Source organism: Phalacrocorax aristotelis, chromosome 19 (genome assembly GCF_949628215.1).
Source record: "Phalacrocorax aristotelis chromosome 19, bGulAri2.1, whole genome shotgun sequence".
NCBI classification, from domain to species: domain Eukaryota; kingdom Metazoa; phylum Chordata; class Aves; order Suliformes; family Phalacrocoracidae; genus Phalacrocorax; species Phalacrocorax aristotelis.
The window spans coordinates 1,069,966-1,095,632 of record NC_134294.1 but is presented as its reverse complement, the minus strand read 5'-3'; the positions used below and the strand labels follow the sequence as shown (position 1 = coordinate 1,095,632).

Genomic DNA, 25,667 nt, shown 5'->3' with positions numbered 1-25,667 from the left:
ATTTTTAAATTGGAAACTCAGAAGCACCGTCATCCCCTGGACCTTGGGGAAGAAGGGGAACCAGGTGGGCTTTGCCCCCTGTTTTGGGCTATATCTGCTGACTGGGGGCACAGGACCAAGATGGGGGGGAACACACATAGACAAAATGGTGAAAAAGCAGGAAAATAAATGTAAATTGAAAAAAAAAAAGGATGGTCTCTGAAAGGGATGTGGGGAGGAGAAAGCAAATGGGGAGGCCCAAGGGGCTGAAGAGATTTGGGGGGGCTGAGAGGATCCAGGGGGACTGAGGGGACCTGGGTGGCTGAGGGGACTGATGGGATCTGGGGGGGCTGAGGGGAATGAGGTGGGGGGGGCTGAAGAAATTTGGGGGGGCTGAGGGGATCCAGGATGCTGAGGGGATCCAGGGGGGCTGAGGAGAACTGGGGGGTCTGAGGGGTATGGGGGTGTGTGTCTGAGGAGCTTTTGGGGGACAACTGAGGAGAATTGGGGGGTCTGAGGGGTATGGGGGTGTGTGTCTGAGGAGCTTTTGGGGGACAACTGAGGAGAATTGGGGGGTCTGAGGGGTATGGGGGTGTGTGTCTGAGGAGCTTTTGGGGGATGACTGAGGAGAATTGGGGGGTTTGAGGGGAACCAGGATGGGCTGAGGAGACCTGGGGGGGTCTGAGGAAAATTGGGGGGTCTGTGGGCGACTGGGGGGTCTGAGGGGAACCAGGGGTCTGAGGAGCTTTGGAAGGGCCTGAGGGGATCCAGGAGGCTGGGGGGAACCGGGGGGAGCTTAGGAGACTTGGGGAGGACTGAGGAGAATTGGGGGGTCAGAGAAGCTTGGGGGGGGCTGAGGAGAATGGGACGGTCTGAGGGGAAGTGGGGGCCTGAGGGGCGCCATGGGGTCTGAGGAGCTTGGGGTGGGGGCTGAGAATTGGCAGGTCTGAGGGGAGCCAGGGGGGGTCTGAGGAGAACTGCGGGACTGAGGGGAGGTGCGGAGAACCAGGGGCGCCCGGGGGCCCGGGGGGGGGGGGGGGGGGCTGAGGAGACTCGTGGGGGCTCGGGGGCCCTGGGGGTGCCGAGGCGATCCGGGGGGGGGCTGCCCGAGGCGATGAGGGGGTGCCCGGCAGCCCCAGCGCCCCGGCCCCCGCGGGCAGCGCGGCCCGAAGGCGGCGCCGGGCCGGGCCGGGCCCGCCGCGTCCCGGGGCTGGGCGGGCGGTGGCGGGGGCGGGCGCGGGGGCGGGCGGGCGGCGCGGGGCGCCCATCTTCCTCCGTGCGGCGGAGCCGGCGGGACGCGGCGGGGGCAGCATGGCTGTTGGTATAGGAAGTGTCTTTTTTTTTTCTCCTTCCCCCCCCCCCTTTTTTTTTCTTTTTCCTTCCCTCTTCCCTTCCTCCCCCTTCCCCCCCCAATCCATCCCTCCCAAACACCTCCCCCCCAGCCCCCCCCCCCCCACCCCGGTACGAGCGGGGGGGGCGGCCCTACACCCCCCCCCCCCCGCGCTGCGTTTGGCTTTTTTTATTGTTAATTTAAAATATTTTTATTATATTTTTTTTTACATTTTTTTCCCCTCACCCCCCCCTCTTTCCCCTCCTCGCAGATCTGCAGAATATGGCGTCCCCGTCCTAGCGTTTTAAAAATAAGCCGGGGCTGCCATTTTTGTTTTCCTTTTGTCTGCGAATTTTAATAAAACCGTCTGAGAATGTGGGAGAGGCGGCGGATGAAGGGGGGGGGAAGCTCCCGGCCGGGCCAACCCCCCCCCCCCCCCAGCCCCCCCCTCCATCCCCATCCCCCGGCCTTTTTGTCTGAAAAAAAAAAAAAAAAAAGAAAAAAAAAAAAAGGCCACCCCCCCCCCCATCTCCCCTCCCAGGTCGAGGATTTCAACTTCACTTAACGCCAAACTTCGCCTTTTTCCACCTCTTTTTTTTTTTTTAATTAATATTATTTGATTTTTACCCCCCCCTTCACCAAGGAAGAAGAAGAAGGAAAAGGGGGGGAGGAAAGGGGGGAAAAAGGGGGGGACATCCAGGAAAATACCCATTTTGCTGGATTTTCTCTTTTTCTCTCCCTCTGGATGGTCTAATGGAAAAGTTAATTGCAGCTGAACGTACCTATTTTTGTGGATGTTGCATGATTGGGGGGGTGTTTGCTTTTTTATTTATTCGTGGCTTTTTTTTTTCTTACACGGGGGTGGCGGAAGAAGCGGGGGGGGGGCTGGTTATTATTATTATTATTACCAGTATAATTTTTATTCCTTTTTTCATGTCCCGTCCCCCCCCTTTTCTTCCTTTCCTCTCTTTCCGCATTAACCGGTTTTGTCTAGAAAGTGGTCTCGCTGGCTGGAAGGTCTAACGGGGGAATATTTTTGCATCGCGCTTTGGCAGGAATGCGGCAGCCTTAGCGAGGGACCCAAATTTCCGTGGCGGTGCTTAGAGAGGTCTGTCTGTCTGCCTGGACGTATATTTAGCCATATACTATTTATACATCCATAATCTCCCGGCCACGTCGGGGGCCCGGGGGGGAGCTTAGAGCCGGCGTGGCCGCGGCGAAGGCGGACGAAGATGCGTTTTAACCCAGGGATGATTATATTGCTGATTTTATTTCTTTTTCTCCAGCAAATACCCTGCAAGGTCGGAGGATGCTCCTTGGTTTCCCCCCTCCCCACCCCCAGCCCCGCGGTCCTTCGGACATCGGCCGGGTTTTTTAATCCGGGGAGGATGGAGCGGGCGATAGCGGCTTCGAGCCCGAGGCCGTTTGAGATTATAAAGTGATATTTTAGCGGAGAGGTAAAAAAGTTTTTGGTCCCTCCCGGCGTGCAGTTTGCCGAGAGGCGGAGGGTCCAGGGCGAGGGGATGGATTTCAACCCCAATTTTCCAGCCAGCTCCCCATCCTTCAGCTTCGCAGGCAGCTTCGGGGTGAGCTGAGCTAAAAAAAAAGAAAAAAAAAAAAAATTTCTTTTTTTTTTCTTTTTTTTTTTTTTTTTCTCTCTATTTTCAGGAAAAACCCCACGTTCCCACGGGTCGGGTAGGTCGGAGCCGCTTCGCTTTTGTTCCTCTGCTCTGGGATCTCGCGTGCCGGGGGCTGGCGGTGGGTTCGGGGTGTGTGAAGTTGTCCTCCTTGTCCCCCCGTAGAAAAACGCCCCGCGTGCAGCACCCGGTCTCAGCTAGAGCTGGAGATGGACGCGGATAAGGGGAAGCAACGCCAGTACTCGCAGAGGTGGGCATGCCGGCTTTATTGAGGGGACCGGGGAAAAATAACCCTGTATATGTATATTTACATCGTACAATAATGTATATGTGCATAAGAATGTGTATGTGCGTAATTATATATATGCATCTAAAAATAATATATATATGCACATAATAATGGATGTGTTATCATGTGCATAGATATATTTGTGTATAAGCGGGGGCAGGTTTTGGCCCTCCCCAGGGGATTTTGGGGGGTGTGGGGGGCCACCTGCCCACCCCCCCTGTGGGGAGGGGAACAGATCCGGTGGCAGAGGGGACCCTGCTCATGGTGTAAGTGTCACCGCTTGAAATTTCCATTTTAAGATATGTGTATGTGTATTTGTGAAATAATTGTTTTCTCCCTTGACCCCCTCCCCCGCCCCGTTATTTTTATTTTTTCCCTTAAAAAATGTGGATTTTCGGTCGGCGGGTGCGGTGTCACAACAAGTGCATGTTGGATTCGGTTGCGCTCTTGCTGCCTCCTCGGGGCGAAGCCCTGCTAAGCTGCCCGTGCCTCGGTTTCCGCGCCTGCCGCCCCGCTGCGGTGGTCCCATCAGCATCACCCATGGGTGCTCTCCAGACCCCCACTCGCTGCCGTGGTGGGGCCAGCTGCCCCCCACCCCGAACTGGCTGGTTTGCAGGCGCCGGCTTTGCCGTACGGGTGCCCGGCTGGTCTCTTTTAGGGGAGGGTGGATGTATTTGGGGGTCTGGGGAAGCAGGGAATCCCCCCCAGTGCTGGGGAGTGGTGTGTTTTGGGGGGGATGTGGGCCCCGTGTTTGGCGCGAGTGTCACCCCGCGGGTGCCGGGTTCCCCTGTGGGTTGTCCCCGTGTCCCCTTCGGTGGGTCCCGTCAGCGATGGGATGGACGGACGGCGTTTACACCCCGAGGATTTGGGGTTGTGCCGCCTCGGCCCCCATCTTTTGGGAGCAGTGCCTCCCCGGTTCCCCGCTCCTTTGACCCGGGGGTGGGGGACACACCACGGTGGTCCCCAGTGTGGCTTTGCCTCCCCTTTTGCTTCGCGCCGGTGCTTGGCTCCTTGTCCCTGTGCCCGTGCACCCGCTTTCCCATGCAGGGACCCCCACACCAGGATGGCCTTTATGACGGGGCTCATTTTGTGTTGGTTTTGCTGAAAATCTGAAGGAGAAACACCAGTTAACGGCCCTTCGGGGGGCGGAAACGTGGGGTTTAATTGGTTCCATCTTGGGTGAATTCTTCTGGCGCGCGGTCGGCCCCCCCTCCCCGAGCAATGGGGGTTTCGGGTCTCGCCTGTCGTTTCTGCTTCCCCGGCCTCGCCTGCCTTCTGCCACCTCTGCTTTGGGGTAAACCCCTCCTGGATGGGGACAATCCGGGCGGGCAGGGGTGCGGGCTCCCCGAGGATGGAAGCGGGACGGTGCCGGATGCTGCTTCCCACCCTGGCGGCTCTGAGATGGATTTTTTTTGCGGAGGGGCACTCACTTTCCCTTGGAAAATCCTCCTGCTCTGGCCAAATCCTGCTTGCACGTGGTAGGAAGCCTGTCCGTATTGGGGGGAAGAGGGGCTGTGGCCTCGTGTTTTGGGGGAAACTGAGGCACAGTGGAGGGCAGAGCCGGGTTCTGCCCTCGCCCAGCCATGGGAGGTGGCAGGGGGATGGATACTCCAACATCACAGTCCCTTGTCTGTCCCACAGTGGTGAGGGCGTGCTGGGATTTGGGGTGGGGGGACAGACACAGGGGACCTCACCCCGCTTGGCTCTCACCTGCCGCGCCGTCTTGGGCCGCCGCCGGCTTTCCTGCGCTCGCCGCTTGGTGGGGGGAATCTCTGCCCCAATGCTGTTGCCGGGACCCTCGGGGACAGGATGCTGCGGTTGGGGACACTGAGGGCTCGGCTTCTCACTCGGCTGAGGGCATGTTTAGACACTCCGACCGCTGCTCCGGTCACCCCAAATCCCTCCCCTTGCCTCCCAGCCCCCTGTTTGCCGGCTGTACCGGGTCGGTAATCGCTTGCTGTCCTCAGGGTTGCCGGTACCCGGGAGCTGCCCCTTTTCTCTCGGCAGTGCCGTGAAAAGAAATCTCTTGTTTCTTTTTATTTCAGCGAAGGCGAGACAGAGAGGGCTGCCAAGGTAGAGGCGTTCCCTAGAGAACTGTAGCTTGACTTAGCGGCAGTTGGGTAGGAAGTTGGAAGGCTCTAGTGAGCTCGTGCCCACCCGTGCCATCATCTACCTCCCATCAATCTGGAGCCTCATCGACACGTCTCCCCAGGCAGCTGCGGCCACCTGGCTTCTGAGGCCAGCCTGTGAGTACCAAAACACCGGCGTCCGACCATATCTCGCCACCGCCGACCCCCTCGCTGCCGCCGCCGCACCCCTTTCCCCCATGGCATCCCCCCTTGCCCCAGCTTGCCGGCTTCTCACGCTCTCTTCCTTCCCCGTGGGTGCGGAGGTGATGATTTTTGTGTCTTTTTAGGGTCGCCCGAGATGCTGCCACTTCCCCCCTTCGCCCGGTTGAGTGGCGATGCCGGGTACTGCGCCGTTCTGTGGGAATTCGGGGTTCGGACCCTGTTTCTGGGGCTCCGTGCATCCTCCCGCTAGCTCTTCCGACATCCCTTTCCTCCGGCTCTGCCTGCTCAGGCGGCCGCGATGCTTTTTGCACCTACCTGCGTCCCCTGGGACAACCATCGGCGTCCCCTCGGTAGGAGTTGGCCAAATCTGGTGCCCGTCGGGGATGCCAGGGGCTCTCCCACTGGATGCAGGACCCCCGCACCGCTGGAGAGCCCTTACCGCGTGGGGCGGGGGTGTTTCCCCCTGCCCAGCCAAAAACTGGGGTCACGGAGAGCCCTAACACGCCTCCCGTGCCCCCAGAGCCGGGTCCCGCAGAGCCAGGTCCCGCACAGCCGGGTCCCGCGCAGCCGGGGGGGATGTGCTGCAGCATTCCCCACCCTTCATAATTTCCATTTTAATGGATTTTCTTCCTTTTTTTTTTTTTTCTTTGCTGCATGTCAGCTTCCATTTTTCATAGTTAGCTGAGAATATAGAAAAAGGGAGTTTTTATATATATATATATTTTTTTTTTTTTCCATCTGCTTTATATCCCCTCCCGCTCCCTCCCCCAGCCATCCCAGCCCTGGGAGAGGGGGAAGCCGCTCCCTCCGCTCCTGATGAAATACCGCATGATTTATAACATTAAATCGGGACAGGAACAGGGATTTTTTTTTTTTTTCACTCATTTTTGGCACGCCAGCCATTTCTTCCCTCTTTATTCCAGGCAGGTTCGTCAAGCTCCAAGTGTGGTGGTTTTGCAAATAATTCATGATTAATTTAATTTAATAAGACCTCCTCAAGTGGAGGCGGGGGGGATACACGCAATGTTTGCACTTTTCTCCTCAAAATGCGCGTTGTGCCTTTGCCAACCCCCACCTCCAGCTTTGCACGAGGGGTCCTGGGACTGTCTGTAGCGCTTCGTGCCGTGTCCCCGCGATGCTTTGGGAGCTGCGCCGGCGGTTTCGATCCTTCTTGGTGCCACCGATGGCTCCGGCGGAGCCTGGCAGATTGTCGGGACAGGGAGGACGGATGGATGGACGGACAGACAGACGGGAAGGACGGAGGTCGCAGGGCACCTGCTGTGACGGGGGAGCAGCTCCAAAAAACCCTTTTCTAATCATAGCTCCGGCTTCCTGTTTTCCCACGCCACGGGGCTGCTGCTGGCCGAGCCGCGACAGTGGGGTTCGTGCTGGGGTGCTTGGCCGCGTTGGGGGGGACCCAGAGCCCTCCTGCCTGCGCCCCTCCACCCACCCCGCTCCTCGCTTCCCTGCCCGTCTCCGTCACAAGGGCTTTTCCCTGCCGCGACCTCCTCTTTCGGCCACGGCTCCCCGTCCGCCGGCCCCTCGTGCCGTCACCCCGCTGTCCCCCATCCCGCGCTCATCGTCCCCAGCAATCCTCCGGACGCGGAGCTGGTGGGTAAATGCGCAGCGTGGGCGGCGTGCGGGCACATACATCATCTATATAAAATAGCCGGTGGCGGTTGTGTACGTGTACGGGAAAGTGCATTTAACAGCCCCAGCGATTTCCCTTTCTGCACAGAGCGGGGCTCCCGGCTCTGCTTTTCGCCTGCCTGCACCACGGAGATGGGTAAATATGGCAGATTGAGAGAAAACGGGAAAAACAATTCTGCCTGGGGATATCGCGAGAATCCGGGTCTGCTTTCACTTGAAAAAGCCTAAAATTTGGTGCATGGAGCAGTTCCAGGCAGGGAAGGGGAATTTCCGAAGCCGGTTGGGATGCTCGGTGCCTGGTGGTCTCCCGGCCTGGCTGCAGCGTTGGGGTCTGCCACATGAAATGGCTCCCGTTCCTGGGTGCTGCCGACAGCCGCTGGCGTGTAGGTCTGAGTCGCCCCAAAATGCGCCTTGTCCCACGCTGTGCTGCTCTGTACTGCGGGGGTCTGGCCGTTCCCTCCTCCCTGCCTCAGTTTCCCTCCAAAAAACAAGCCTGGAGGGGCCCAGCGGCGGCTTTCTCAGGCTGGGGCGGCCGTATGCGTGCGAAGTCCCTGGTGGGACCAGGACCCGCTTTTCGCTGGGTGCTGCCCACCTGCCTACGGAGAGCTCGGGCTCTGATTTACACCGAGGGGCAGCGAGCGAGCGCGATGAGGAGGAGGAAGGCTCATCACCCGTCCCAGCCCCAGTCCCAGCCCCAGGGCGCTCGTTTTGCTGGAGCAGGGATGCTCATGCTCGTGGACAGCAGCGGCGCCGGCGCCGTTCGCAGGGGGGTGCCCCCCCGGCAGGCGCGGGGCCGCGTCCTGGTCCGTGCAGCCGTGAGCTGTGGCTCAGTTTCCCCAGCTGCCAGTGCTCTGCTGGAGGCACCTCGCCCCCCAATCCCGCCACCCCGCAGGCTTTCGGGGACCCGCTTTGCCGAAGGTGCCGACCTAGTTTCTCCGGGGGTCCTGGCCATGGTGTGGTTTATATCACAGACGTTGCTCCTTGGGGACCTCTCCGATACGTTCCACGAGGGTCCCTTACCCACTTTATCCTTAAACCCCCCCTGCATCGAGGTTTGCTGGCATGGCGATGCCTGTTCACGCTGGGCCGTTACGCCGGTGGTGTTTGCTCGCCGTCCCCCTTTCAGATGTTTTCTATTACCCGAAGATGGATTTAGAAATAATTTTCTCGACGTGTTTTAAGCGTCTCTATAAATCTCCTAGCCCCGCTGCAGCTGGGTTTTCCTGCTGAGCTGCTCGCGGATGTCGCAGGTTGCTTTGCTTTGGATCAGGGGTGGCTTTTTTTTGAGTGGGGGGATGGAATTCAGCTGGGGTTGGCTTTGGGTTCGATGTGCCGCCGCTGTGCTGGCCCTCGCTCCTGCAGCAGCATCCTGTCCGCCTCTGTAATCCCTCCTGGAGATACCGGAAGAGCAGCGCAGATACCTGTGGGGATTGGGAGATTTGGGGGGGTGTGTCCCCAAATTCTCACCCCCCCGACCATTGCCAGATTGTGTCCTTGTGCGCTCACTGGCGTTTTGGGGCCTTCGAGGGGCCGGGAGGGTGCTCGGCATCACCCTGATCCTGCAGGAGTTTCCAGCTGGGAAGATGCTCGGGGGGTCCCTAGCCCTGCCTGCTCCCTGCCTGCTCCCTGCCCTCTTTTGGAGCCTGGGTGTTGCTTTTTGGGTGGGGTTGGTGGCGGTGGGGTTCCAGCCCCCAGGGGAGGCGGGAGGGGGGTGTCCGTGCGGCAGCTGGTGCCACCCCGTAACCCGCCCCCTCTCTCCCCACAGGATGGCGGAGCCTCGTTTCAACAACCCCTACTTCTGGCCGCCCCCCCCCACCATGCCCAGCCAGGTAGGACCCCCCGCCACCAGGACAGCGGGATTTTGGGGAGGAGGGAGGACAGACAGACATGGGGGATGCCCAGGGGGAAGGCTGAGGGTCCCAGGCCTCCTCCACCACTGACCCTCCTCTCTGCCTTCTTCTCCCTTCTGCCCACCAGCTGGACAACCTGGTCCTGATCAACAAAATCAAAGAGCAGTTGATGGCGGAGAAGATCCGACCCCCTCACTTGCCCCCCACCTCTGTGGCCTCCCAGCAACCCCTCCTGGTGCCCCCCTCGCCCGCCGAAAGCAGCCAGTCCATCATGTCCCTCCCCAAACTGCAGCAGGTCCCGGGTCTCCACCCTCAAGCTGTCCCCCAGCCCGACGTGGCCCTGCATGCCCGACCGGCCACCAGCACCGTCACAGGTACTGCTGGGGGGACGGGTTAGCGGCTCCCAGCAGATTTTGGGAAGGGATCCCTCCCAGTTTGGGACTCTGCTGTGAGAGAAGAGGGGAGGGAGGGTGGACCCCCACGCACACCAACGCCCCCCTCTCTTTGCCTGCCAGGGTTGGGGCTGGCTTCCCGCGCGCCAGCAGTCAGCACCTCCGAATCCAGCACGGGGACGGGGACCACCACCCCTTCGACTCCCACCTCCACCAGCCAGAGCCGCCTCATCGCCTCCTCGCCCACCCTAATCTCAGGAATCACCAGCCCCCCCCTCCTCGACTCCATAAAGACAATCCAGGGCCACGGCTTGCTGGGGGCACCCAAGGCGGAACGGGGCCGGAAGAAGATCAAGGCGGAAAATCCCTCGGGCCCGCCGGTCCTGGTGGTCCCCTATCCCATCCTGGCCTCGGGGGAGACCGCCAAAGAGGGGAAGACGTACAGGTAGGCACCCACCCGCCCGTGCGGGGGGCCGGGGTGACGGTGGGGTGCCCCCCCCGCCCCAGCCCGGTCCCTGCGGGGTTCTCCCGCCCCTCCAGGTGTAAGGTCTGCCCCTTGACGTTCTTCACCAAGTCGGAGATGCAGATCCACTCCAAGTCGCACACAGAGGCCAAGCCCCACAAGTGCCCCCATTGCTCCAAATCCTTCGCCAACGCCTCCTACCTGGCCCAGCACCTGCGCATCCACCTGGGCGTCAAACCCTACCACTGCTCCTACTGCGAGAAGTCCTTCCGCCAGCTGTCCCACCTCCAGCAGCACACCAGGTGGGGGCGCGGCGACCCCGCGGGGCTGGGGGGGCCCGGGAGGCTGGGGGGGCCCTTCGGCCCTGTCTGCCCTTAGGGGGTGGTGGGGCGTGCACCCAGCATCTCTCGTGCCATGCATGTTGTCCCCACCACGCTCGTTGTCCCCACCACCTCCTTCATCCCTGCCACGCTCCTCTGTCCCCACCATGCTCATTGTCCCCACCGCTTTCTTCATCCTGACCATGCTCATCCATCCCCACCACACCAAGCCATCTCTGCCACCTTCATCATCTCCACCACATTCATTGTCCCCAACGTGCTCATCCGTCCTCACCATGCTTATTGTACCTGCTGCCTTCATCATCCCCACCACCCTCATCTCCACCACCTTCATCATCCCCACCACACTCATCCATCTCCACTGTGCTCATTGTGCCCACCTCCTTCTTCATCCCAACCATGCTTATAGTCCCTTCTGCCTTCATCATCTCCATCATCTCCACCACCTTCATAGTCCCCACCAACTTCATCAACGATCATGATTTCCACCATCTCCCATCATCCCCACCACACCCATAATCTCCACCATCATCCCCCCAAGCTCATCATCTCCATCTTCATAAACCCCACCGCAATCATGGTTTCCACCATCTTCTTCATCCCCACTATGCTTATCTCCACCACCTTCATTGTCCCCACCACGCTCATCCATCTCCACTGCGCTCATCGTTCCTACCACCTTCTTCATCCCACCACGCTAATCATCCCCACTGCCTTCGTCATCCCCACTATGCCCATCATCTCCACCACCTTCATCATCCTCCCAAGCTCATCACCCCCACCACACTCACCATCTCCACCTTCATCATCCTCCCACGCTCACCATCTCCACCTTCATCGTCCCCATGGGCTCATCACCTCCAGGCCTCCTGCCCAGCCTGGAGCTGAGCCCCGTCTCGGCCCCGGGCCACCCCCTTGCCCCCGCCCACCCCCCCCGGGGCACTTTGCCCCCGTCCCAGCGAGGCGCCGACGCCACGGCCCCCTCCCCGCGCGCCCCCTCCGCGTGGGGACACGGGCCGCGACCTGACCTCCGCCCGCCCTCCGCAGGATCCACACCGGCGACAGACCCTACAAGTGCCCGCACCCCGGCTGCGAAAAGGCCTTCACGCAACTCTCCAACCTCCAGGTCAGCGCCGGGGGGTGCCGGGGGGCGGCGGGAGAGGAGCCCCGCACCCCGCGGGGCGGGGCGGGGCGGGGCGGGGCGCCGGCCGTAACCCCCCCGTCTCCCCGCCGCCATTTCGCAGTCTCACCAGCGACAGCACAACAAGGACAAGCCCTACAAGTGCCCCAACTGCTACCGGGCGTACACGGACTCGGCCTCGCTGCAGATCCACCTCTCGGCTCACGCCATCAAGCACGCCAAGGCCTACTGCTGCAGCATGTGCGGCCGCGCCTATACCTCGGTGAGCTGGGGGGGGGCCCCCACCCCGAAAACCACCCCCCTCACCCCAAAACCCACCCTCTGGACCCACTCACCTTCCCCCCCCCGCCCCCGCAGGAGACCTATCTGATGAAGCACATGTCCAAACACACCGTGGTGGAGCACCTCGTCAGCCAGCACTCGCCGCAGCGGACGGAGTCGCCCGGCATTCCCGTACGGATCTCCCTCATCTAAGCGGGGGGACGCCTTCGGCAGCGGGGAGCTGGGACGGGGAGGGGGACCACACACGCGCGCCCCCCAACCCCGCACGGAGGAAAAGGAGGAGGAGGAGGAGGAGGAAGCAAACCCACCCGCAGCACCCCAGCGCTGGCCGGGAGCCCTGCGGGACGTGCCCCGGGGCCGTGTCCCCCCCCGCTCCCCGCTCCGGGTCCCCGCAGGTTTGGTGACATCCAAAGACGGTTTCAGAGCACTTTGAATCTCTGCGGTTTGGTTTTTTTTTTGTTTTTTTGGGGGGGTGGGGGAAGGCGGGGGGCAGTGGGGGGAGGGGAGCTTTTTCCTCCCCCCGCAAGTCCCTGCCCCCGCCCCCCCTCACTTTTTGGATACAAATATATATATATATTTATTGGCCAAGAACTTGGTGCTGCTAAAAACCAGAAATACGACCCAAAACGAACCGTGGATGGAGAAAACAAAGCGGGGGGGGGGGGGGTGGTGGTGTGTGTCCTGCTGCCGCCTCCCCCCCACGGACTCTCTGGCGGGAGCAGACGGGACTCGGGCTGGGGGCCGCGGCGGCCGCCACCTCCCAGGGGACAGTTGGGGTTTATTTTTAACCATTTTTTGGCGGGGTTTGTTGGTTTTTTTGTTCGATTTTTTTTTTTTTTTTAATTATTTTTTTTGGCGGTCCCTTTTGGGGGCGAAGCCGGCGGGCAGAGCCGCGTCCCTCCGGGGCTGGATCCGACACCCCCCCCCTTAATTCCGAGGATGCCCCCCCCCAAAAATCCGTCTGGGGCGGGGGTTAAATCGCTTTGCCTTGTGCCTGTACATAAACCCGTGTATAGAGCCGGGGGGGGCGCGCCCCCGCCGAGCGCGACGAGAGAGAGAAAAACTCATCTATATTCTGTACTCTTTGGTTCCGGTTTTGGATATTAACTGCGTTATTTTTTTATACACTTTTTAAGCCTTAACTCATTGTTTATTTTGGTTTTTTTTTTCGCCAGGGTGTTTTATTTACCTTGTTTATTAATTTTTAACCCCTCCCCGTTATTTTTTATTTCCCCCCGCTCCCTCGCCCCCCCCCCCTCGATGTTGTACGATACTCAATATTGTAATCTTTTTTGTCAGCATGTTAATACTGTGTAAATACGCCTCTTATACACTTAACGCCCCTCCTTGCCCCCCCCCCCCCGCCTCGTTTTGGGGCTTTTTTTATTTTCCTCGATGGAAATCCAGGCCACGCGTCCCTAGAGCTAGTTCTTACCTTATTAAAAAAGGAGAAAAAAATGAAAAAAAAAAGAGAAAAGAAGAGAAAAGAACAAAAAAAATAAGCCCTTCCCCCCCCCCCCCGCTGTCTTGCATTGTGGCTCATGGAGGAGCCGGCGGGGGGGGGGAACCGCGGCCTCGCCGGGAGCGTTCGCGGTTGTTGAAAAGGAGCGAAACCCCCCCAAAACCGGCGCCCGTTTCCAGAAAAAAAAAAAAAAAAACAAACCCAAAAAAAAAAACCCCCGAAAAAATTTACAAAAAAACCTGAAGAATAAACCAGAACAACGACAAAAAAAAAAATTAATACATTTTGTTTGTGTTTGTTGTGGAAAAAAAAAACCAACACCCAAAATTCAGCCTAGAAATGGAAGCGGTGGCGGTGAGCCAGGGGCTGCGGGGGGGGGCCGGGGGTCCCCAGGGTCTGGGGTGGGGGCAGGAGGGCCTGGCCCCGTGGCTGGGGGTGACGGCCTGGGGTGGGGGGCCGCCCCTGGGGTCCAGCGGGGCACTGGCTCTGGGGACACCCCACCATGGCCACCCCCCCTGGGGACACCTCCCCACCCCGGGCACCAGCTCCAGGGATCTGTCACCAGCTCTGGGGACACCCCGCCACTGGCAGCAGCTCCAAGGACGCGTCACCACCACAGGAACCAGCCCTGGGGACATCCTGCCGCCGGGCCCACCAGCGCTGGGGACATCTCGCCACCAGGGCCACCAGCGCTGGGGACATCTCACCACCAGGCCCACCAGCGCTGGGGACATCCTGCCGCCGGGCCCACCAGCGCTGGGGACATCTCGCCACCAGGCCCACCAGCGCTGGGGACATCCTGCCACCAGGCCCACCAGCGCTGGGGACATCTCACCACCAGGGCCACCAGTGCTGGGGATATCCTGCCACCGGGCGCACCAGCGCTGGGGACATCCTGCCACCGGGCGCACCAGCGCTGGGGACATCCTGCCACCGGGCGCACCAGCACTGGGGACATCCTGCCACCAGGGCCACCAGGGCCCCCACCTCTGGGGACACCCCACCACCACGGACACCAGCTCCAGGATGTGTCACCACAGGAACGGGGTCTGGGGATGCCTCACTATGGCCCCCAGCCCTGGGGACACCCCACCACAGCCCCCCGCCCCACCAGCAGGTGTCCCCTCATGTCCCCTGGCCCCTCCTCACATACCTTGGGGCCCCGCGTCCCCCAGCGCTGAGGTTTCAGGGTCACTCCTCAGGTGGGGGGGTTCCCACCTCCACTGTGGGCTCCTGGGGGGTGGGGCGCACCCCTCAGCCCCCCACCCCTGACCTGGGGGACAGCAGGACCCCCCCCAGGGTCACACAGGCACCAGGGAGGTGACACCAGCCCCGTCCCCACTGCCCTCGGTAGCACTTAGGGATGGCCCCACAGCACGCCTCAGTTTACCTGGGAAGGAATCGCGAGGGGGGAGGAAACCTGGGGGGCCCCGAGTGTTTTTTTCCTCAGTGTTTATTAAAAACAAAACAAAACAAAACAAAAAAAAACCAGGAAAAAAAGGGGGTGGGGGACAGGCCGTGTGGTTTGGGTTTTTTTTCCTCTTTTTTTTTTATCTTTTCCTTTTCTTTTCTTAAAAAGACCGCAGTGGCCAGGGGGAGGTGTGTGGGGGTCCTTACCTGCCCGGGGGGGCCCCCCGCCACCACCATCCTCCACTAAGGTGCCCCCAAACCAGCCCCATCACGGGGGGGGGTGATGTCTCCTCCACACCCAGGCACCCCCCTGCCGCCCCCCCCAGGGCCGATGGCCCGAGTCCTGGTTTGGGGCTGGGGGGGGGCACACGTTAAGGCAATCATCCTGCTTCGCCCTGCCGTTTTGGGGAAGGGGGGGGGACACACGTGGGGGAGACGCGGGGACACCCCCTCCCTGCCGGAGAAGGGGGGTGACCCCCCCCTACAGGGGGACGCTATAGCTACGGGCTATATACACACCCCTGGGGGCGACGGGGGGGGCTGCCCCGGGGCTGGGTTGTGCTCACAAATGGCTTCCCCCGCCCCGCAGCCCCCTCCCCATGGCCGGGCAGGGGTTTGGGGGGGTCCCACGGGTGCCCCCCCTGCCACCCCCCCGCCCAACCGGCTCTAGGAGTCCTTGAGCATGCTGATGCGGGCGTAGATCTTGAGGGCCGGCCCCAGTTTGATGTTCATGGTGCTCATGAGATGATCCTCCTTGAGCAGCAGCAGCGCCTGCCCGTCGATCTCCTGCGCCCGGAACTCCTCGGCGATCTCCTGGCAGCCTACAGGGAGCGGGGGGAGCCCACGCTCAGCAAACCCCCCCAAAACACGTTTGAGGGGAGCCCGTCCCCCTGAACGACTATTCCTCACCCGGCAGCGAGCGGATGAACTCGTAGACGTCCTCCACGTTCCACTTGCTGGGCTCGCTGGGCAGGAAGCGATGGCCGATGCTCGCCAGGTCGCGGACGTGGACGTCGGGCAGCTCCATCTCGCGCAGCTCCAGGTCGCGCTCGCCCTGCCGCCGGCGGGACGTGGAGGAACTGGCCGAGATGGGGGAGAGCGGTTCCTCGTAGCTCGAATTATCCGAACAACGACTCGAATCTTCTTGGCTGTGGTTGAGCTGCAACGACGCCGTCACGGAAAGAGGCACCGAACCCGGCGGGAGAGAAACCGGCGGCTGCGGGACGGAGCGGCGCCGGCCTCAGAGCCCACCCGTGCGCGTCACCGCCCCCTCCCCCCGAATTTGGGGACGAATCCTGCCTGTCCCCTGCCCTCACCTGCTTCTTGGCGTCTTTGCTGAGGGTGGGCAACGTCCCCTTGCAGGTGCGGCGGCGGCCGTGGGGGGGGCCGCCGGGTTTTTGCAGTTTGCTGCGATCGGGGTGGAACAAACCCACCCGCTTCGTGCAGCCCACGTTGTACCTGCGGGGTGGGGGGTTGTTGGTGGTGAGGGATGGGGGCCCAGATCCCGCTGCGGGGGGTGGATTTTGGGGGGCAGGGGTCTTACCTCTTGGCACAAGCCATGGAGCAGAAGCGCTTGGAGCGCTTGAACTTGTAAGCGAAGTCGACGCGGCCGCAGAGCTCGCATTTCAGTTTGGGGGGGTTCCCCTCCTCTTTGGATTCTGGGGGGCGCGGAGGGACGCCCAGAGAGAGAAACACAACCAGCTCAGCCGTGGGGTGGGGGAACCCCCAAAAAAACCCGGGGGAGGGGGGGCAGCTCCAGCAACCTCCAGCTTGGTGAGGGACTCGTTTCGGGGGGGCCGGGCGCTACCTTGTAAATAAGGTTCCTCCATTTCGGAGTCGGTGGTGGTGGTGTTGTCCTGCTGCGGGAGTTTCTCAGCCAGCAGCTCCTGCGCATACTTCTTCTTCAGGTTCCCCACCAGCAACGAGGAGCGCCCCACCTGCGAGGGGGGGGGGAAAAAACCCCACGAGTGGGTGCCCCCCACCCCCCTCCCCAGAACCCCCAAAGCGAAATAAGGGGGCGGCAGGTGGGTGTTGGGGTGGGTGGATGGGATACGTTACCGGGAACGGTTCTGCCCCTTCCTGGATGACGAAGCCCTCGATAACGTGGGTGAGGATTTGGGGTTTCACAATGGCCTGGGGCGGTTTGTTCTCACCATTGTGGGGGGCAGCGCCGGCGACGGTGGAGGCAGAGCTCCCGGTGCCCGAGGTCATGCCGGGAACGCTGGGCAGGGGCTGGGGCTGAGCATGAAGGCGGTCGGCGGGCGGCTCTGCGGGGCGAAGTGCCGGGGGACACACACACACACACACACACGGCGGTGGGTTACGGGGGCTGCGGTGACGCCGGCGGTGACGCTGGGGCCCCCATTACCATACAGCTGGGCTGCTTTGGGGAAGGCGGGGGGGGGGGGGCGGGAGCAGCTGCTGCCGCTCCCAGTGCGGCCCAGTGGGTTCCAGTAAGCCCCGATACACCCTCGCGAGTCCCCGGAGAGCCCCCGAACCCTCCAATTAACCCCCAAATACCCCGGCGGACCCCAGCCAGCCCCCAAATACCCCGGTAGGCCCTAAAGAGCCCCCAAATGTGCCCAGTAAGGCCCCAGTACGCCCCAGTAAAACCTCAATAAATCTCGGTGAGCCCCCCAGTACACCCCATTAAGGCTCCAGTACACCCCAGTAAGGCCCGATATCCCCGGGAAAGACCCGATCTCGCCCAGTGCGCCCCAGTAAAACCTCAATACGCCTCAATAACGCCCCAGTATATCCCAGTAAAACCCCACTACACCCCAGTAAGGCCCCAGAAAGGCCCGATCGCCCCCGGAAAGGCCCGATCTCCCCCAGTAAGGCCCTATCCATTCCGGTAAGGCCCGATACACCCCAGTAAGCTCCCACCTCCCGCAGTACAGCCTCACCCGCCCCCGCGGGGCCCGGCCGGTGCCGGGCGGGCCCGGTCAGGCCTCGCTAGGCCCCGGTAGGCCCCGCCACCTTTGTCCGGCGGCGGAGCCCGCTCCCCCCGCCCCTACCTGCGCCCGGGCCGCGGCGCCGGGACGGGGGCGGGGGCGGGGGGGGAGGGCGGATGCGGAAGTGAGGTCAGCGCCCGCCGCCCCGCCGGGCCGGGCCGGGCCGGGCCCAGGCCGAGGCTCCGCGGGGCGGGCGGGGGCGGGGCCGGGCCGCACTCACCGGCGGCGCTCAGCGGCTCGGCGGCCCCATGGCGCGGACAAAGGCGGGCTCGGGCGGGCGGCGGCGGCAGCGGCCGAGCGGGGACAAAGGCGGCGGCGGCGGCGGCGGGGCCGGGCCGGGGCGGCGGCGGCTGCGCGGGGAGGGCGGGGCCTGCCGCGGGGCACGCCCACTGCGCCGATTGGCCGCCGCCGAGCGCGCGCCCACGCCGCCGGCGGGCGTGGCCTCGCTGGGAGGCGTGGCCTCGCTGGGAGGCGTGGCCCGGCCCTGCCAGCTGCCTGTGCCTCCCCGCTCCGTGCCCACGCCTCTGAGGCGCCCGGGGCGGACACCCCCCCCCCCCCCCCAGTTAAGGGGGGGGGGCCCCTGCATTCTGCCCGAACCCCCCCTCCCGCCCCGTGTCACCCGTGGGCTGAGGGAACCCATGCGGGGCCCCCGCACGCCCACCCGCGCCTCAGCGTCCCCGCGCTGCGCCTCACCAGGGGGTTTGTGTCTGTATGTATGTCCGGGGGGGGGCGGGGGGAGCCAGCTGCACTCCACGAGTGGCTGGGTGGGTGGGTGGGTGGGGGGCGTGGGGCTTACCGTGCGTGGGGGGCCGCTCGCCTTCGGGGGTGTCGGGGCCCGGGGGGACGGCGGGCGGCGAGAGGGCAGGGGGCTGCGGCGGGGCAGCGGGCGGGCTCTCGGTGCTCCTCGGGGCAGGCGGGGGGTCCCGGCGGGCACCCTCGGGGACCCCGAGCGGGGGCTGTGGTGGTGGGGGATGACACACACACGGGTGGGGGTCAGGTGGGCACACACGCATGCACAGGGTGGGCACAGGCACAGCTTGAGCGTGCGCACGTGTGCAGGGGTCCGGTACACGCATGAACACGTGTGTGTGGATCCAGCGCGAGTGAACACACACAGAACACACACATGTGCGGGCCTGGAGCAGGGGCACACGCACACGCATGTGCAGGGAGCAGGCAAACCTATGTACACACACGTGCAAGAAGCAGACACACATGGATCATGCCCACACACGTGCAGGGATCAGACACATGGCTCATGCATACATGCCCACACATGCGTGGGTCAGGCATGTGCACCCCCCACATGCGCAGGTCAACTGCACACGTGTGCACACGTGCACGGATCAGGCAAAGGCACCCACACGTGTGCACGGACCAGGTACGCACCTGTGGCAAACCTGTGCACATGGACCTGGCACACGCACGGGTGCATCTTGAGTGTGCACACATGCACGTGTGGACACATGGATTAAGCACACGTGCGCACACACATGTGAACCTGGCCAACTGGCACAGACACACGTGCATGGACCAGTCACACACATGCACACACGTGGCTTGGGCATGAGCGTGCACAGCTGTGTGCATGCAGACATGTGTGGATCAAGCACCCGCGCAGGGATCAGGCACCTCTGCACCCACCCCCTGCACGCAGATCGGGTACACACGTGCGCACACACATGTGCGGACACACACGTAGAGATCCACACACAAATCTGGTACATGCCTGCACACACGCGCGTACACGCACGCCCAGGGAACTGCGCAGATCTGGTACACACGTGCAAGGATCCACACGCAGATCCGGGACACATGTACACACACAGGGATCCACGTGCATGTCAGATACACACGTGCACACGCGTGCAGGGATCAGGCACCCACACACCCCCCAGCTCCCCACACCCCCCATGCATGTACACAGATCAGGCCCCTCCAACCACCCCTTCCCCTCCCCGCCCCAGCGCCCCCCCCCCACGCCGGGGGCCCTCCCCACCCCTCACCGTGGCACCGGCCGGCTGCAGCTGCAGGATGACAGCCGAGGCGTGCTGGAACTTGCGGGGGGCCGCGTGGCACCCGGGGTGGCCGTTGGGGGGGCCGCCCTCACCCCCCGCTCCTTGGGGGACCCCAACTTTGGGTTGGGGGGCCGGGCCGGGACTGGCGGGGGGCAGGGGTTGGAGTTGGGGGGCGGCGGGGGGGCCTGGGGGGGGCTGCCCACGGGGCGCCAGCTGCTGCTGCTGCTGCTGGATGACGAACTGCTGCTGCGGCTGCATTGGCTTCGGCGGCTGCTGCAGGAACTGGGGGGGCTGCAGCGGGGCGTAGGCTGCGGGGACAGCGACGGGGGACAGGGACCCCCCCATGTCACCTTAGCCCCAATGGACCCCAGCCCCAGCATGCCCACCCCCACCCCATCCCATGAGGCTGCTCCTTGCGCCTGTTCACTCTGGTGCCTACTGACAACCAGGTGTGCCAGCACTTGCTGCTGCTGCAATAGGAGGCTGGGCTCAGGCGGTCCCGCGGCAGGGGGCGGCTCCCCCCATTTTGGGAGCTGCACCAGCACAGCACCCCTAGGCTCCATCACCCTGTGGGGTCCCCCGACCCATGCCCTCAGTGCTCCAGCCCCCACACCCCACTGCAGAGGCTCATCCCGCAGGGCCCCAGGACCCTACGGGTGCTGCATCCCTTCCCACACAGGGCCCCTGCGGAGGTGTGCAGGCCCACAGGTCCCAAATACAAGCAGGACGCACCATCACTAGGTTTCAGAGTGAACGCGCCGCAGGCTGCTCGGCTGAGGGGGGCACCCACCCTTGCTCACCTCACTCTGACTTTCTGAGCACCTGAGGCAGGGTGACATGCCCCTGAGGTGGGTATATGGGGCCACCGTTCCCACGCACAGGCAAGAAAACCAGAAGGCCCATCATTAGGTTTCAGAATGAACGCTCCACCTGAGCGCCACGGTCCCTCCCTGTGACTTCCCCCATCACCCATGGGTGCCCCCCCATCCCACCACAGACAGCGCCTTACCTGGGGTGACGAGTGGGTGGGCAGCGGCAGGGGCAGCGGCACGGGCCAGGGGGTGGGCACGGGCGTCGGCACCCTCGGCTTTTTTGAGGTGCTCGGCGGGGGGGTCGGGCGGGGGCCCCCGAGGGGGGCCGGCCCGGGGCGGGGGGCCACCGGGGGGCTTCATGGCCAGGGCGGGGAGGTGGGGGCCGGCAGGGCGCAGGGCCAGGCCGTGCACCTGCAACGGCAGCGGGTCAGGGGGGGCCCCGGAGGGGGCCGGGATTTTGCGGGGGGCTGGAGGCGGGGCGGAGGGGTCTCACCTGGGGGGTGGCAGGTGGCGCGGCAGGTGGCGGGGCCGGTGCCGGCGCAGGGCTCTCAGGGCGGACGGCGCTGACAGGGCCCGTGGGCGTGAAGATGAGCTGGGGGAGGGGCACAAACAGTGGGTGCATGGCCCCCAGAGGTGGGGGGGGCCCCCATGGGTGTCCCTGTGTGTGTCCCTGCCCCATGTCCCTACGGGGTGGCACACGCGTGGGGCACGGGGTGACGCGTGTGTCCCCCCTACCCGTGTCCATCCCCTATGAGGTGTGGGGGCACCCCGGCTGGGTGGGGGGCACCCCATGGCTCTGGGCACTCCACAGCAGAGCAATAGACATCCTATGGGGTCAGGGACCCTATAGGGTCCTCACTGCCCCACAGCCAGATGACGGGCACCCTGTGGGTCCTGGACACCCCACAGAGGGACGATGGGCACCCCATGGGTCATGGGCACCCTGCAGCTGGATGGCAGGCACCCTACAGGTCCCAGCTGCCCCACAGCTCGATGACAGGCACCCCACAGGTCCTGGGCACCCCACAGCAGAGCAATGGGCACCCTATGAGTCCCAGCCACCCCACAGTGGGATGACGGGCACCCAGTGGGTCCTGGACAGGGACAACGGGCACCCTGCGGGACCCAGGCACCCCACAGGTCGACAATGGGCACCCCATAGCAGGACAATGGGCACCCTATGAGTCCCGGCCACCCCACAGCGCTGTGGGGCAGGGCACTCCTTACCATCTGGGCCCGCAGGTACATCTGGGCCTGGCTGGCGGTGAGGGCGGGCGAGGCGGCGTTGCCCAGCAGCACAGCCTGCTGCGCGATGCCCGAGGCCCCAGGGGCGACGCTCTGCGCCCGGTTCAGGAGCTGCGCAGCCGCTGGCGACGTCGCCAGGTTGATCTGTAACGGGGCGGGAGGGCGAGGCGGGGGCGTCGCACCTGGTGGGTGGGTGGGTGCTGGTGGGGCGGGTGCTGCAGGGGACCGGGGACTCACCGTGGGTTGCTGCGCCGGTGCCGGCTGGGCACCGTTACCACCCGAAGAGCTGCTCTGCCTGTTCGCTGCCAAGCTCGCCTGGGCAGGAGAGAGCCGAGCATCACCCGCGGTCCTGTGCCCGCAGCACCCATGGGTGTTCCCGGGGCGGCATCCCGTACCTGCTGGACGGCGGCCAGGCTCTGGAGCTGGGCGCTGGTGAGGTGCTGCTGCTGGAGTGCAGCCGTCTGCAGCATCAGGTGCTGCTGCTGCGCCGCGTACATCTGCTGCAGGTACTGCGCCGCCGTGTTGGGCTGCCGGTGCAGCGCTTGCTGGATCACCTTTTTTTTGGGGGGTTTGGGGGGTGTGGGGGTGCAAACACATCCCCGGGCTGCACCCCAAGCCCAAGACGCCATCCCCCCAACGTCCAACCTCCCCCCGAAATCTCATACCTGGACGGTCTGGCGGTCGGGGATGCCGCTGTAGACAGAGATCTGGGGAGCAGGCGGGCGGGCGCCACCGGCGCTGCTGGGCGTCGCGGGGGTGCCGCCGGCGCTGCTGGGGGGCGGCGGGGCCGGCGGCTGCTCGTTCTCCATGGTGGTTTGCCGGGGCGCCACGGGGCGCCGTGGGTCAGGCTAGAGCTGAGGGGGAGAAAGGGTGAGAGGGGGCACCCTGCAGCACCCAAAGCCCTCCCCAGGGTCGTGCTGTACTTCCACAGCCCTGGAGGGGGTCGCAGCCCCCTGCCTGCTGCTTCCTGCCTGCCTCCCCCTGTCACCCTGGTATGGATGGAGGAGGAGGAGGATGGCGGGATGGAGGAAGGGTGGCGGGAGCCCCATGGTGCATTCCCCCCCCCCCCCCCCCCACCCCAAAGAGGGGTCCCCTCCACAGCCTGCCCCAGGGGGAAGGGGAGGGGCTGCATCCTGCCCTGGGTGCTGAGGGAGCAGTGGGGTGGGAGGAGTCCCAGGGGAGGTGGGGAAAGGATGGACAGACAGAAGGAAGGATGGACAGAGGAATGGACAGGAGGAAGGGAGAGATGAAGGTAAGGATGCAGGGACAGACAGAAGGATGGATGGGAGGAGAGGGGTGAAGGAACAGACGGACAGAAGGACTGACAGACAGGAGGAGGAGAGGGATGAAGGGACAGACGGGCAGAAGAACAGATGGGAGAAAAAGAGGGATGAAGGGACGGACAGAGGGACAGATGGGAGGGACAGAGAGAGGCACAGACAGGAGGAAAGGGATGAAAGGACAGATGGACAGAAGGAAATGAGGGAAGGAAGGCTGTAGGAAAGGGATGAGGGACAGGAGGGAAGGACAGAAGGATGGACGGAAAGAGGACAGGGAGAGAATGAAGTAGGAAAGGGATGGAAGGAAGCACAGAGACCAAGGGAGGGAAGGAAGGACGGAAGGAAGTAGGAAAGGACAGACAGATGGAAGTAGGAAAGGGATGAAGGGAAGGATGGAAGGACAGATGGAATGACAGACAGGAGGAGGGAAAGGACAGACAGAAGGACAGGGAGAAGGATGGAAGGACAGGGACCAAGGACGGAGGGAAGGGAGGGACTGAGGGATGGATGGACAGAAGGATGGATGGGTGCGAGGGAGGAAGGTTGGACAAACGGAAAGAGATGAAGGGAGGGAGGGAAGGACAGATGGAAGGAAGGCCGGACGAAGTAGGAGAGGAGACGTAGGGATGGAAGGAAGGATGGACAGAGGAAAGGGTCGAAGGGAAGGCCGGACGGAAGGAAGGAAGAAGAGAGACAAATGGGTGGAAGGAAGGGGACAGACAGGAGGGATGGAAGGACAGGAGGATGGGAACAGAGGAAAGGGTCGAAGGGAAGGCTGGACGGAAGGAAGGAAGAAGAGGGACGAATGGGTGGAAGGAAGGGGACGGATGGGAGGGATGGAAGGACAGGACGATGGAGACAGAGGGCCAAGTGCCATGGTGGCTCCAGGCGCCCTGAAGGACCTCTGGTCCTCAGCCCGTGAGCCCCGTCCCCGCCAAGCCCCTGTGCTGCCGGGTGCCGGGTGCCCCTGCCGTGGGTGCCGCCGCCGTGGCAGGACCAGGGACAGCAGCGTGGGGTGCTGCAGACCATGGACAGCGGCCATGGCGGGTGGCCCCGGTGGCCACCGTGGGTGGCCTCAGTGGTCACACCATGGCATGACCCCAACCAACCCCGCCAGCCACCTCCAGCTCCAGCGGTGGCCCGCAGGATTGTGTCCCCATATCTGTGTGCGTCCCCAGGGCTGCATGTGTGTCCCCCTGGGGACGTCGCTGCCCCGGCCCAGGGGGCACACGCGCGTGTCCATGGGGGCGGCAGCACGTGGCCCCAGCGCTGCTTCCTGTGGCCCCCGACGCTTCCCAGCCCCACGTTCATCTGCCATGGGAAATTCTGGGAAGCACTTTCCCCCACTGAGTGGGCACAGACCTTCCTCCCCCTCCCCCAAGAAGAGTCTCGTGGCACCGGGGTGATGCGGGGCCACCACGGTCACTGATACAGAGGACCCACCAGGAGCCAAAATCCCCCCGGGGGAAGCACGGCACAGGACGCCCCCCGCAGCTCCCACCACCCACCCACCCACCGTGGGTCGGATGCCCCCTGTCCTCACCTGCACCCAACTCCTGTGGACTTTGGGGTGTCAGACAGGGGGACACCTCACTTTTGAGCTGTGGGTGACGCAGGAAATGCGCTTCCCACCCCTGCAAATCCCCCCAAAACCATTAAATCCACCAAAAAAAAAACCCAAAAAGGGGAAGAATTCCGGCACCTCTGGGTGACAGCCGGGGGTAGGGGGGTCCCCATAGCCGCTGTGGGGAGCCATGGGGCTGGGACCCCCTGAGCTGAGCCCAAAATGGGGGTGCAATATAATAGGTGTGTGTGTGGAAATCATAGTGGGGGGTGGGATAGGATGGGGGCGGTGAGGTGCAATAGTGAGTAGCGGGGTGGGACAGTGGAGGGTGGGGGATAATGATGAGGGGGGTGCAAAATCAGAGGGGGTGTGCAGGATGGTGGGGAAACACTGGTGGGGGGTGGGAGAGAGTAGAGGGGGGTCGGGTGTGAGAGATGGGGGTCAGTGGTGGGGTTATGGGTGGGGGGATAATAAGGGGGTGCAAAATGAGAAGGGGGGCACAATGAGGAGGGGTGGGATGGGGAGGACCATGAGTGGGGGGTGAAACCATGGGTGGGGGGAAAGGAAATGGGAGCTATAAGGGGGAACACATGGCGGGGGGCAGGAAATGGGGGCTATAAGGGGGGACACATGGTGGGAGAGGGGAGAACCACAGGTGAGGGGTGGGAAATGGGGGATATAAGGGGGGCACACACGGGGCAGGGGGGAATCAAGGGTCGGGGGGTGGGAAATGGGAACTGTAAGGGGGGAAACATGGCAGGGGCGGGAATTGGGGACTATAAGGGGGGGACGCATTGGGGGGAAACACGGGTGGGGGGGTGGGAAACGGGGGCTATAAGGGGGGGACACACGGCGGGGGGGGAGGATATGGGCATAAGGGGGACACACGGCGGGGGACGCACGGCCACCGGTGGGCCGGGGCCGGGCCGGACGGGCGGCGCTGGGTACCAGGGTGGGGAAACTGAGGCACGGCGGGTCGCGGGGCGCATGCGCGGCGCAGCCCCCCACACCCCCCCCCCCCCTCACGCCACCCCCACCCCCCCCCGGCCCGGCCCAGACAAAGCCGCGGGGCCCGGTAGCGGCGGCAGCGCGGTACCTGCGGCCCGGGCGGAGCGGCTCCCGCCGGCCGCGGCCATGGCCCAGGCGGGGGGCGGGGGGGTGCCGGTGCCGGTGCCGGTGCCGGTGCCGGCGGGGCCGGGCCCGCGGCCGCTCCCTCCTCCCTCAGGCGGCGGCGCGGCGGCGGCCCGATGCCATAACTCATTTGCATTCCTCCGCGC

The 25,667-nt window shown here is 63.5% G+C and overlaps 2 protein-coding genes across 14 annotated transcripts; one reads left to right on the top strand and one right to left on the bottom strand.

Moving 5' to 3' along the window:
* The first annotated feature begins 1,220 nt into the window (after positions 1 to 1,220).
* Positions 1,221 to 13,115, top strand: ZNF362 (zinc finger protein 362). Of its 8 annotated transcripts, none has more exons than XM_075114160.1 (10): positions 1,250 to 1,300; positions 2,978 to 3,004; positions 3,112 to 3,196; positions 8,942 to 9,005; positions 9,154 to 9,400; positions 9,542 to 9,863; positions 9,959 to 10,183; positions 11,270 to 11,348; positions 11,467 to 11,625; positions 11,721 to 13,115. In XM_075114160.1, exons 1-10 carry the CDS (start codon positions 1,291 to 1,293, stop codon positions 11,835 to 11,837), a joined length of 1,335 nt encoding a protein of 444 aa, XP_074970261.1. In that variant the 5' UTR covers positions 1,250 to 1,290; the 3' UTR covers positions 11,838 to 13,115. The 8 variants fall into 8 exon arrangements, with proteins under 8 accessions (XP_074970263.1, XP_074970261.1, XP_074970266.1 ...); XM_075114159.1 differs by lacking the exon at positions 1,250 to 1,300 and adding an exon at positions 1,846 to 2,087; XM_075114163.1 differs by lacking the exon at positions 1,250 to 1,300 and adding an exon at positions 2,158 to 2,417.
* On the bottom strand, positions 12,805 to 25,667 carry PHC2 (polyhomeotic homolog 2). Of its 6 annotated transcripts, XM_075114122.1 has the most exons (17): positions 25,487 to 25,667; positions 24,370 to 24,460; positions 22,212 to 22,400; positions 21,942 to 22,100; positions 21,784 to 21,861; positions 21,529 to 21,690; positions 20,795 to 20,893; positions 20,499 to 20,712; positions 19,478 to 19,797; positions 18,268 to 18,427; positions 16,576 to 16,784; positions 16,326 to 16,454; positions 16,061 to 16,197; positions 15,834 to 15,975; positions 15,427 to 15,733; positions 14,107 to 15,338; positions 12,805 to 13,777 (listed from the first exon to the last, which is right to left on the bottom strand). In XM_075114122.1, exons 3-16 carry the CDS (start codon positions 22,353 to 22,355, stop codon positions 15,184 to 15,186), a joined length of 2,415 nt encoding a protein of 804 aa, XP_074970223.1. In that variant the 5' UTR covers positions 22,356 to 22,400; positions 24,370 to 24,460; positions 25,487 to 25,667; the 3' UTR covers positions 12,805 to 13,777; positions 14,107 to 15,183. The 6 variants fall into 6 exon arrangements, with proteins under 6 accessions (XP_074970223.1, XP_074970222.1, XP_074970225.1 ...); XM_075114121.1 differs by lacking the exon at positions 24,370 to 24,460; XM_075114124.1 differs by lacking the exon at positions 24,370 to 24,460 and having other exon boundaries at positions 21,942 to 22,073.

Excerpts from the sequence above, each read along its gene's own strand:
- ZNF362 (XM_075114159.1), top strand. The coding sequence starts at position 2,063 with ATGGAAAAGTTAATTGCAGCTGAAC. Across the intron at positions 2,088-2,977 it reads AAAGTTAATTGCAGCTGAAC|GAAAAACCCCACGTTCCCAC; the intron begins GTACCTATTTTT and ends CTCTATTTTCAG. Across the intron at positions 3,197-8,941 it reads CAACGCCAGTACTCGCAGAG|GATGGCGGAGCCTCGTTTCA; the intron begins GTGGGCATGCCG and ends CTCTCCCCACAG.
- PHC2 (XM_075114122.1), bottom strand. The coding sequence starts at position 22,355 with ATGGAGAACGAGCAGCCGCCGGCCCCGCCGCCCCCCAGCAGCGCCGGC. Across the intron at positions 16,198-16,325 it reads TGGAGGAACCTTATTTACAA|GGCGTCCCTCCGCGCCCCCC; the intron begins GGTAGCGCCCGG and ends TTTCTCTCTCTG. Across the intron at positions 15,976-16,060 it reads TCCATGGCTTGTGCCAAGAG|GTACAACGTGGGCTGCACGA; the intron begins GTAAGACCCCTG and ends CCCACCCCGCAG.